Raw genomic sequence first — 12,657 nt, 5'->3', positions numbered from 1 at the left:
AATGCTGGCCACCCTGTATTTGTCCGGCCCTTAGAAATATATATATGTATATAGATATATATATATCAACAGAAACTTAAGACCCCTGAGGGTTAAAAAAATAACTGTACGACTATTTCTTTTACGAAAGCACGTTCCTCAAAACTGTAGGTTACGGGGCTGGAAGTTTACAGAGTCTCCGCCTGTGGTTTGATTCCACACAGAGTGGACCTACATCAGGGAATCTGTTCTGTTCACAACTCTTTGGGACAAACTAAAAAGATTTTTTTGTTTGTTTCATTTATATATATATTTATATATATATATATAAATTTCATTACGCCTTTTTTATTTACCAACTTGCATTTTTCGTCATAATCGTTACCAAATAAGTTGCTATACACAATGGTCAGTATAAGCCACAGCCTCGGAGATTGTTGGCAATGATGATGTCGGTGACGGCGTCAAACACGACCTGGATGTTATTTGTATCTGTGGCGCAAGTCATATGACAGTAGATCTCCTTGTTGGGGGAGCGATTCTTGCTTTCAAATTGTGCTTGGATGTAAGCAGCAGCATCTTCGTAGGTGTTGGGTCCTGCGTACGAGGAAAATAAAGACAGTCATTTCTGCAATGGGACATGCAATTTACTCTGCACCTCTTTAAGTATCCTGGACTCGGGTATGTATACAATTTAAGACCGGTTAAGGGGAACCTACCCTTTCAAAAAGCACTAGACCTATCTACTGGCTCAATGGCTCCAAACACGCCAAACCCCATTCTAATGCGATTCTCTTTTTTTATGGCTAAAATAGCCAAAAAGCAAACACTTTGCATGGCTGGGGTTTTTGGTAGTATGCAATTAGCTGGAATGTAATCACACTTGCTATTAAAAAGCTACCAAGTTGTGTTTGATTGGACTAGCAACACCCATAATAGGATTTGAACAGAAACTCAAGAGGTGAAAACTCTCTAGCAACATTCTGCATTGTTAAACCTTCCAATGTCCGACTTCGAGAGGTCCCCAATTGCTTTAGAACCAACGGCTTTAATGCGAACGTGAATGAGGCTATTACTGTAAAACAAATAACCAGAAGGAACAAGTTACTTACCTGCAACACCTGTTCTCCGGCATTGTTATTTTACATGGATCCACATGCTCATGAATATTCCCCGTCAGGCTGGGAATCCTCTGTAATATTAAAGCAATTTTGCTTTTAAGCCTAGAAAACTGCTCGGCACTTATATAGCCCATTGTCAGTGGTCGAAGGGTAAGACAAAAAGCAGTGGAACTATGTCCCTGACAGCCTACCCCTCCTCCCACAAACCCTGTTGCTACACCCCCTACGGCGTGCAATCCAAACGTCCAAACACACACACCTGCTGTTTAAGGGAATGTCAGTGTACTACACTGAAGTGCACATTTCTACTTCTTCCTGCTTTTATTTTAAAACTAAACCATTCCGGAATGCTTTCTTTTTAAAATAAAAGTATAGGAACAGTAAAACCTTAAAAGAAAAAGTAGAGGAGCACCGCTCCGTACCACTTCGACCGCGCCCATTGCTGTCACTTTGGGTCATACTGCCCCAACCAATGACGTTCATCCTCAATAGCTCAACCCCCGGTTGGCCATTTTCAGAATTAAGAGCACACAGAGCCATAGAGGGGTAGGAGGGAGGGTTGCATGTGAATTCATGCAAGATACCAATTCTGGAGAACAGGAGTTACAGGTAAGTTCTCCAGCACTGGATTTTACATGCACTCACATGCTTATCAATACGATTATACAGCAGTACAAACACAGCCCTTGATTGTCTATTCCGTTGTTTTGCAAAGTGCCAGGTGCTTCCTCCATCATGGCACAACAGCATCATCATTTCCATATGGAAAAAGGGCAGCTGAGAGGATGCGAGTAACTATCGCCCACTCGCAATGTTGGATGCTCCAACTAAACTTTTCTCACACCTACTGCTGAGCTAGCTACGGAAAAAGGCAGAGCAGGTTTACCTCAACTCCGTGAACAAAACTGGTTTCCGAAGAGGATTGTGTACTACCACCAACTGTCTTGCTTTAATAACTGCAATACAGCAAGCATTGGGTATACGTGGAATAACGGTGTATGTTGTCTAAATCGACTAGAGTACGGCCTTCGACTCCGTGAACGGGATCCGACTTTGGAAGAAATTGTCACACTGGAATATCCCGCCTGGCCTGCCTTCTATGATTATCGCCCCGCACGAGAACACACATGTAAAGGTCAGGTTGGATCAAAAAGGGAGGACTTCCACCTACGAAGCCTTAATGCAGGGATGCAACCTTGCCCCTCTCCTCTTTAACCTGTACCGTACCTCGCAGACATGGGTGCAGCAGGGGCCAATCCGATTTCTATTCCTCCAAAACTAGGGACTATTCACTTGCAGTGGCTAGGCTACGCCGATGACATAGTATTGATGGATCTTACCCAGTAGGGCCTCCAGGCGTCCTTAGATTGCCTGAGGGTGTACTGAGTGGAACTCTCTAACCATCAATATTATTAAGACAAAGGTGATGGTCTTTAGCCCCTGCCTTCACAAAATCAGGCAGATGAGTTGGCATCTGGGAGGGAGAGAATTGGAGGTGGTTGAAGAACAAAAATACCTTGGTATTTTGTTTGACCACCGATTACCAGGCAAATGCCATATGGAGTCTTTGAAATTAAAGAGTGCCCAGGTTCTAGAAAGCCTAAAAAAACGGCCACATAAGGGTGGAGGCTATTTACTGGGCATTTTGCCACAATTATACTCTGCTAAGCTCCTTTCTATCCTTGTGTGTGGGGCTGAGTGCTGGGCAAATACAAATATGAACGATTAGGTTATGTTAGAGGTAACTCTCCTTAAGAAATTGTTTTGCCTTCGGGTCTGCACCCCTATGGAAGTAGTTTACTTGGAGTTAGGGCTGGTAACATGTACGGAGCGAGTACAACTATCCAAGACTTAAATGCATGGGAAGCTGGCCAAAGCTCCAATTGGAAGCCTCAACCATTCTGTCTTTGAGGCAGTTAAAACCTAAAGGTACATTTGTGAAGATTAGTAGCGCGGCTAACATCTTCCTTGAATCACTTAGTTGGCATGCTGGATTCCTGATGAATCCCCTAACACAGTTAGAGTAATAGCCGCCTTTTTGTAGAATATATTGCGCAGACCGGGGGGAGGGGGCCCAGCTTACATTCAGCAATTTGTGGGACATCAGCTGGTATGGGATTACCCCAAATTAAAAATAAATGTAGTCAATACTTTTGAAATTACTGGGGCGTGGATTAACCTCATGCGTAGCGAAAGAACATGTCGACGGTGGAAATCAGGAGTTGGAAACGGTGGAACACCTATTGATGGAGTGTAAAGCATTTTAGCCATGTGAATATGTGCTTTGAGATCGGTTGGTAACTGTGATGGTCTGGGAGAGGGGGAGTTATGGGCAAGACTGATGAATGGGAATGAGGGGTCCTGCCTGATATTCTTTACAGTTATGTGGAGGAAGATAGTACTGCTCCTTAAAACGTAAGGTAACTAGGAATTCTGGGTTTGGGGTAGTGATTGAGTGGGACAATGCAAGTTGGTGGGAGGTTATGATGATGCTCATGGCTTGATGCAACAGTGACGTTGAAGGTTTTTTTTCTTCTTTTTAATTCTGATGTGATAGGTTAGAAAGCTGACATCGTTCTGCTGTATGACACATTAAACAATAAAAAAAAACAACAAAAGAAAACGATGGGAGGCAGAACAGCTGAACAGAAGCAACGCAAACTCGCCTCTGGAAGAACACTCCAATCAAGCAAAATGGTTGTGAAGCACTGCCTGGCCACCACAAGACTCCTCCCTGGAATCCCTGTCGAGGCAGTAGAAGGTGTGGAGAGACCTCCAGGTAGAAGCCCTGACTATGTCAAGCAGGGGAATACCAGACAGGAACACAGTTGCTGCGACCATGCCTCTGTTGGAATGTGCCCTCGACATTCCTGGCAAAGGCCAGTTCGCAAGCCGGTGACAATGCAAAATGCAGCCAGATAGCAACCTGGAAATGGAAGCCTTAGACAGAGCCTTCCCTTTATCGACAGGTCCAAAAGCCAAAAACATCTGCAAAGTCTTGCAAAAGTCTTTCGTGCATGCAACATAAAACTTCAATGCACGGGCAACATCCAGTGAATGTAAAACCCTCTCAGCAGGAGAGGTATGACAGCCAAAGAAAACTGGTAGGTTTATGGACTCGTTGAGATTTCCGATGGGACCTTTGGCTTGAAAGAAGGGTGGGTGCGCAGCGGCACCCCTGAAGCGATGAACAGTCAAATATGGTGGCTTGCAGGATAAAGGCTGCAATTCCCCAACATGTCTGGCAGATGTGATACAAGGGTCGAGTTGTAGAGATTGACACCACATGGAAAACCTTTTCCACTTATGTTTGTAGCAGGAAAGTCGAAGCTCGATCCTTGATCGGAATCTCACTGCATTCCAAGGGTAACCGGAAGGGTCCAAATTTTAAGGCTGCAGGAGCTGGGCCCTCAATTTCAGGGACGCTGGGCTGTGATGCATGACGATTCCTCCTTCCCTGGATAGTAGGTCTTGAAGAGGAGGAAGCTTGATGGAGGGTGCCACTGACAGATGCAGCAGGTCAGGGTACCAGATTTGACATGGCCATGTCAGGACAATTAGAAACATCCTGAACTGGCTCTATTTGAGTGCATCAAGCACTTGTAGAAGAGGGATCGGAGGGAACACAAAGGAACAGACCCTCCCAATGAAAGCTTCCCCTAGACTCCTGGTTTGAAGAAATCTGCTGGAAAACTGGCTGCATTAAGAGTTGGCCGCCGTGGCTAACATATCGATATGAGGTTGGCCCCATCTTGGGAATAGTTGATTAACTTGACCCTGATTGAGCCCACACTTGAGCAGGATCACAGCTCCCTGCTGAAGGAATCCAGGATGGTGCTGTGGATTCCAGCTAGGTGACATGGAATGAGGAACATCCCCTGAGATATGGCCCAGTGGCACATCGCTTGAGCTTCATTGGAGAGGGGGGGATAGCGGGTCCCCCCCAGATTCCTGATGTAGAACATGGCGGTTGTGTTGTCTGTAAGGATGTAGACCACCTTCCCCTGTAGCTGGGGTTGAAAACACTTGAGAGCCCAGAACACCACCTGGAGCTCTAACACATTGATGTGAAGTAACTTGTCCTCTGGCAACAAGAGACCTCTGGCGTGGAGCTCGACAAAGTGACTCACCGTAGTGACTACCTTACTCCTAATCCATAGTCCCCTTTCCTCCATACTCAAGGGACATTCCGTCCTTCGGGACGAGACCGGAGCACTTTTGTAAAAAAAAAAAAAAGCATAACTAATTTTATTTTTTGTCCTTTTAGTTTTACGTGGGGCCAACGCACGTGACCGTAACCCCGCCTTCCTGAGCTCGGCCCCGCGCCCTGGAGTCCTTTTCTATCCCCAGGTCTGAGACCATTTAAGCAATAATACAGGATACTTATTAGGGGGGGACGGAGGGCGGGCGTATGGAGGAAAGGGGACTATGGACTAGGAGCAAGGTAGTCACTACGGTGAATAACTTTGTCATACTCCTACATCCCGCCCCCTTTCCTTCATACTTGTGGGAGCTTCCCAAGAACTGAAACATCGGTATTATGGGTGGATGGAAATTTCCTTTATTGGAATACTTTCTTGAGAACTGCCTGGCCAAATTGGGCATCAGCACGGGAGCTCAGGTCTCGACAGTAATGCTTGCAAAAAGCTGATGTGGAGGCCCACGTAGCTGCCTTGGCAATGGACATACTTTTGGAAGGCGACAGCAGCAGCTTTGCCCCGGACCAGATGTGTATAAATGCCTTTAGGTGGTTGAAGGCCTTGAACCTTGTAGGCCTCAGAAGCAGATGGATGCTTATGAGGCCTTTTGGATCCACAAACAGTTGAGAAGAGCTTCTGAGTTCGCTAGTCCTATCAAGGTAGAACTTCAAAGCCCGTCTGACGTCTATGTTGTGGAGAACCCTTTCAGCATCAGAGACCAGGTTCTGGGTGAACACCGGCAGAAATATAAAATGGTTTAAATGGAATTCCGAAACCACTTTAGGAAGAAAAGAAGGGTGGGTGCAAAGCACCACCTAATCCTTGTGGAAAGTTAGGAACAGATGTTCCTCAGAAAGAGCCGTCTTGCAGATGTTACCGCAATCAGAAAAGCCACCTTCCAGGACAGGTACTTAAGTTCAGTAGTAGCCATAGGTTCGAATTTCTTATGACCAAGTGGTGAGGACCACATTCAGATCCCATTTGGGTTGAGGGGCCCGAACCGGTGGAAAAAGATGAGGAGACCAGAAAAGTCTCTCTTGATGACTGGGTTAGTCAATGAAAAGGAGCAGCTGTCTGGAGACATGTAGGGCGCAATGGCGGACAAATACATCCTGCATGACAGGACATGTATGCCAGAGGCTGCTAGGTCAGAAACAAAGGACAAAACAGTGTTGATAGAAGCAGGCCTGGGATCAAGCTCTTTGGCCAAACACCAATGGCAAAACCAGAGCTTGTTTATTGAGACGTTGTGGAAGGTTTCCTGGCCGCTTGGATTATGCGCATGTTGTCCTCAGATAGACTGAACTGCGCTAAAGATCGGACTCAGGCACCAGGCCGCCAAGCTGAATGATTGTGGCCAGTGGTGCCACATCTGGTGATTGTTCTGGTGAAGGACGACGGGAATCTGCGGCAACCTGATCGAAGGAAGAATCGACAGGTGCTGCAGTTCCGAAAACAAGAACCTGGCTGGCCACCAAGAGCCATGAAGAGGAGAGTGCAGCTCGATGTGCTCCTGAGTTTGCCGAGTGACCCATGAATCAACGATAATGGAGGGAAGGCAAAAGCTTTCATGTTGTCCCACGGGACCTCGAGGGCGTCCCCCAAGGAGGACACTCCGAGCCCCTCCCTGGAAGCATAAAGAGGAAGTTTCCTGTTTGATAATGTTGCAAAGTTGTCTACCTCTGGAGTGCTCCATTGCTGTAAAATGTTGGTGACGACATAGTCGTTCATCTCCCACTCGTAACTTGCTTCCAATTGGCGGCTGAGGCAGTGGGGCCATTCTGAGGGCATCCCAGGCCACATTGATGTGGCCTGGGTTGTGTACAGCTTGGAGCCAGACATTGTGATGGATGGCCCAATTCCAAATTTGTGTGGCACGGTCAACAAGGGGAGGAGACTTGGTGCCCCCTGTTTGTTGATGTAAAACATTTCTACAGAATTGTCAGTGCAAATACGGACCACACTGTTGGTGATAGTTGGTTGAAAAGCCTTGAGTGCCAGAAAAACTGCCAAGAGCTCCAGGTAATTTATATGGAACCGCCTGTCTTGAGGCGTCCACAAATCGTACACCTCAAGGTGACCCAGTGTCGCTCCCCACCCCAGAAGGGAGCAGTCTGTAGTAACCATTACTTGTGGGCAGAGGTCCTAGAAGGAGGTTCCCACTAAAAGGTTGCTGACTGATGACCACCATTGAAGATCTGCCGTCATGCATGATGGGACTGGAATCATCTTGGAATCCCGTTCTGTAGCCTGGGACCAGCTTCCCCGAAGAGCAAGCTGAGAGTGTCTCATCTTGAGGTGCGCAAGAGGCCCAAGGGTCTCTGGAACCACCAAGCCATCATGTGAGAGGACTCGAAGAGTTGGCACGTGGTCAACAGGTCTGCAATATTGTACTCCATCAGGAAAACTCTGGTACGGATGGTATCCCAACGGAAGCGCAAGAAAGATCAGGTCTTGAGAAACCGTCATGGACAATTTCTGCCCCAAGAGCAACATGAGCTGAAGGAGTGACTGAAGATTGGTTGTCGCAGTCTGTGTGCAAGGACTGCGCAGGAGCCAAAAGACCAAGTATGGCTATACGTGAACCCCCTGTAGTCTGAAGAATGCTGCCATAACCGACATCTTCGTAAAGACACGCAGTGCCGAGTGGAGACCAAATGGTATAGTGCGTAGGCCAGCCTTGGGCACTGTAAACTGACGGGAGTAGTAGCTCTCCCATTGCTCCCCGAGGGGAATAGGTTCCACAGCTCTCAGGTCTAGAAGCTTGTGTACCTCGGCTCCGAGGGAGGGCGACCCAGTCTGCTGGAAGGGAGATTGAAGGGTGGGGGAGGGGAAAGCGGTAGCCCGCTCGAACGATTGACAAAACCCACTGGTCTTCGGTGATGGTCTGCCACGCCTCCAGATGGGACTAAATTCGTCCTCCCATCGGAGTTTCGTGCGATCGATGGAAAATATAATTTGATGTTTTATCAGTGGGGAGACCACCCATTCCAGGCAAGGAGGCTGTTGGCCGAGAGAAGAACCGGCCACCTTGCTGTTGCCGTTTACGTAGGGCCCGCCACTTTGAGCATCTGCTCGGTGCACACGGCAGTCCTGAAAGCCTCTGAACCCAGAGAAAGACCTTGTTTGGGACCCCAACCTTTGAGTGTAAGGTGCCTTTGTTGGAGTTTTCACCCAGACCGACAAGGACTTGGCAGTTTGAGTGCTTGCCTTGGTCTTCGTTAGTTCCTCGTCTGTGGAGGATTGGAACAGTTCTTTACCCTCGTAAGCACCTTGTCCTGAACATCCTTCGAGAACTTTGTAGCATGCAGCCACGCTTGGCGGGAGAGGTCGACCTCGACCATAAGGCCTTGAGCGGAAGTGTCTACATGATGGGCTGCAGCCTCATCAAGTAGATCCTGCGCCAGAACTCTGGCATCGACAAGCCACCATAAGCATATGAAATTTTCCCAAAAACGCATCGTCGGACAAATGTGTAAGCGCTGGAGTGGGCAGAGGCCCTTTGGAAGGGGCACCCCCTCATGAACACAATGAGGAAGGTTGCCAGGATGGACCCCCACCAACTGGATCCACATAGATCAAAGGTGCGGATGCAGGAGGAAGCGAGACTGTATGCGGCAGCGGTGCCCGAGCACGCCAATCCATTGGAGGACGGAACAGGTTCTTAATCTCCGCAAAGCGTGGAAAAGGCTGCTCTGCCCCAAAACGAGGCTCCTCAGCACCAGCTGTAGTAAACGTTGGTGTAAGAGAGGTAGTTAAAATGGCCACCATGGTCCGCAGGCATTTGGGCTGCCATTTTGTCAACGCCTGAGGTGAACTGCGTGACAGAAGTGAGTGAGGCCATAGTCACCTCAGGGGAGTCAGGGGTCTTATGTGCCATTTTACCCTTGAAGCAAGGAACCTCGGCAGAGCCGGGACTCATAGATCTAGGGTATTTAGCAGACACCTTTAGGACTGCTGAAGAATTAGCCCCGAGTGGGGGATCCTCGGCAGAGCCGGTACGGGAGGATTATGGTGCGTGACCGCCCTCTTTTCTCCCTCAGTAGAACTGGTGTCACCATGGGTCTGAACGTAGGAAGGCTGAGAGTTTCATCCAACACCCAGGACATTCGAAGGGAGTCCCTCAATCCTGCCGGTTTTAGGTTTGTTTAGCCCCAAGAAGGGGACCCTCGGGATTAACCTTGGTACATTTAGTCACCTTGAAGGGGACTCGAGCTGAGACTCGGTGCAGCAAGTTCCAGACGTTGAATCCTTGGGGCCAACGCCGGTACCAAGAGTCACAGAAGAACTGGGCCTAACTTAAGCCCCTCAAAGGGGAACCTCAGAAGAAGATCTGGTTTTGGTAGCCCCCTTGCGGGGGCCTTAGAGGAATCAGGGAGATCCTCGGTAATAGAGCCACTTGAGCCCCTCCCGCCTTGGAAACCCCGGGAAGGAGTCCCCTGGCCAGGGTGCCCTGAAAAGGAAAGAATTTACCAGTCATTTCCTTTTTTTCTTCAATGAAGAGCTGTAAGTGTGGTGGAGAAATGCGTTGAAACACCTCTTCCTACCTGACTAGCCGACGCTGGAGTGAACGAAAGGAGAGGGAGTCACAATAGAAACACAAGTCTCAACTGTGTTACGGGTCTAAGCACTCCAAGCAAAGAAAGAGTAGGGATCCACCCTCTGCAAACAACATTCGCAGGATGAGCAAGACACAAATCCCAGACATTCCGGCATAGACGGAGGACCAGATGACCGTGGAACCGGAGCAGTAATGAAGGACAAAAGAAAAATATTCCCACTGATGCAAGTGCGTCCGACCCAAACTGTGCGGAGAAAAGGACTGAAGGGCGATGCGGAGCTCAGGAATGTGGGGGTTACGGTCACACTGCGCTGAGTTCTACATCCTGTGGAGCCCGCGCTCGGCAGCACCCGCAGGACGTGTTAGTGCCGCCGTTGGCTAGCGGACTGATGGTCGTTTACACCAGTGCATCCTGTCATCAATTGGCTCACCCAGGCTTGCTTAATCGAACTGAGCTCTCTGTTCGCATCTTGTGCCCAGTAGGGTCCCTCATCAGATCCCACGGTGATGGTTGCCACGGTACACAGTGCTTCTGGCTTCACAGCTTAAGGACAACCCTAGCCCTCGGTAGGGCTCATTCCCTCAGAACATATACTTTGTTCATTTCTCACACCAGTGCTTGGTTGACTGTGTGAGTCTTCTGTTCCATACCTCCTGATGAAGACGTTGTGCATTAGACATACCACGTCGAAACCGGTTGAGTTTTGCTCCCAAGGGATGTGATCTACACTACATGGTTATCCCTAGATCTGCCCTTGTGATAGATTGTTTTAACAACTTTTTTTCTATTGTATGGTTCTTTGCTCCTATAAAATCAAATAACATATATTAAAACTATTAGCTGGGCTGTGATGATTGTGCTCACTCCCCATTATGAAGTAATGTTGTCTCTTTTTTTAGCTATTGTTGTTTGGATGATTGTCACGATGAATGTTGTATGGGTTGAATGCTGCACTATGAATGGTTTGGTTGATGGACTAATTTTAGCCATGTTTTAGATGTACCTCTATTGCTGTGATATGTAATAATATGTTCCTAAAAGTACTGTGTCATTAATTGATTATTTTCAAAATTTCTGTATCATGATTAAATAAAACTGATACAATCTGCAAGTAACACAGTTTTGTTCTCTGGACAAATTTTTCCGGATTCCTGGGGTTACGGTCACGTGCAGTGGCCCCGCGTAAAAATAAAAGGACAAAAAAACTTTTGATGCTTTTTTACAAAAGTGCTCCGGTCCTGTCCGGAAGGACGGAATGTATTTCAAGAATGGAAGAAAGGGGACAGGACGCAGGAGTATTCCTGTATGCGCCCTCCACCCTTCCAGGGAGACGCCTGTTGTGACAGTCGCTTGATGAGCCGGAGCCGGAGGGCGAATGGATGCACCCTGTGTTAGGTGCTGCTGATGCTGCCACCACTGCAATGATCCCCTAAACTGCGGGTTTAGTGCGATCTTGTTGTTTCATGAGCACAATACTTGCTTCCATCTGGCATATAGGAACTCTTGGAATGGCCTCATGGGCAGCCTGCAGTGAGGCACAAGAGGGGTGCAGGAGGACATCATCCCTAGAAGACACTTGATCAAGCGAACCATTGAAAATCTATGAGCAGACAGCGGTTGACTCTTGCAGATCATGGGCTTTATTCCGTCCTCTGAGTAGCAAGGCACTGTAAGGTGTCCAGTTGGGAACTGTAGGGGAGGCATGGTAGTCACAAGCAGAGACTGACACTATGGGTACAATTTGTAAAACCTTTATTTAAAAGGTTGGGATTGGAAAAACTCCTAATCTGCCCTAAAACTACGATGGGAGTAGTCTCGTCCATCAAATAATAAATAACAGTCCTAGTGGAGTCTGTCAAATCAAAATGGCCTATGGTAACAAAAACCTAATGCCTGTCCTATCTCTTGTACAAAAAGCATGAAAAGGAAAAATCTCTACCAACGGAACAATCAGTGCTCAAATGACAATGTGGTTGAACCAGCTCTCCTCCCCACGTGGCCTCACAGAGTAAGGCTATTCTTGTAGGCAGGATGACACACTCTGGTTCGGTTTTCAAAACAATATATACATTACAAAAAGCTGTGGATCAAGGCCAGCCTGGCTTTCCATGCTCAAGACTCTTTCTTCCAAAATAATATCTTATCCAAAACATTCCCAAAAGATCCCCCTCTGCCAGGCTCAGCCCTTTCACTACACAGTTCTTTTAGATCAACACAAGTTGCAAGGGTGCTCCCTTCCCCAAGCTTATTTCACTTTGGGTCTCCCTGTCGGCCTGGGACCTTACGCAATCCAATCACTTTCAACACAAACTTTGGGTCTCGGATGTTGAAGACTTTCAAATGTGCGTGGCTTATTTGTCAGACCACTGCATGACCACTTCGACTCAAATTTCACTGTGTCACTTTCAATGTTCCCTTCTCTAGGAATTACATTTCTTCCTTTTACTTTCACTGTTCATTCTATTTCTTGCTTTAAACAAAGTACCTTTCACAGAGACTTTCGAGTGGGTTGCTTCCTTTCACCGGACCACTCAGTTACTTAGTATCGCTGATTTCTCAGCTGTTCTTTACATCAAAGAAAATTCACAGGTCTGCCTTTCTTCGCATCTCATCCACACGCGCACAGCCTTCACTTGTGATATGATGTTGCTACTTCATTCACTTTGCCAACTCACCCGCTGTGTCCAATTCTTTCTTGTTTGGCGTTTTCGGCCTTTCGAGTCAAGGCTAGCACCACAGGCTTGACCTCGCCTCCCCAAGTCTGCCGTTCACCCGGGAGGGTCGCTGGCATCCTTG

General features: G+C 47.7%; 1 protein-coding gene across 1 annotated transcript in view; it reads right to left on the bottom strand.

The window, feature by feature from the left end:
• Positions 1–265: 265 nt before the first annotated feature.
• GNAO1 (G protein subunit alpha o1) overlaps positions 266–12,657 on the bottom strand; it is a 1,372,168-nt gene continuing 1,359,776 nt past the window's right edge. Inside the window, exon 8 of the mRNA XM_069640205.1 lies at positions 266–576. Within this exon, the coding sequence (XP_069496306.1) occupies positions 389–576 (188 nt within the window). The 3' untranslated portion in view covers positions 266–388. The remainder of the gene's footprint in view (positions 577–12,657) is intronic.

Source organism: Ambystoma mexicanum, chromosome 1q (assembly GCF_040938575.1).
Source record: "Ambystoma mexicanum isolate Mex_15411 chromosome 1q, UKY_AmexF1_1, whole genome shotgun sequence".
NCBI lineage: Eukaryota > Metazoa > Chordata > Amphibia > Caudata > Ambystomatidae > Ambystoma > Ambystoma mexicanum.
The sequence above is the reverse complement of the archived record's forward strand: the minus strand, read 5'-3'. Positions and strand labels throughout refer to the sequence as shown.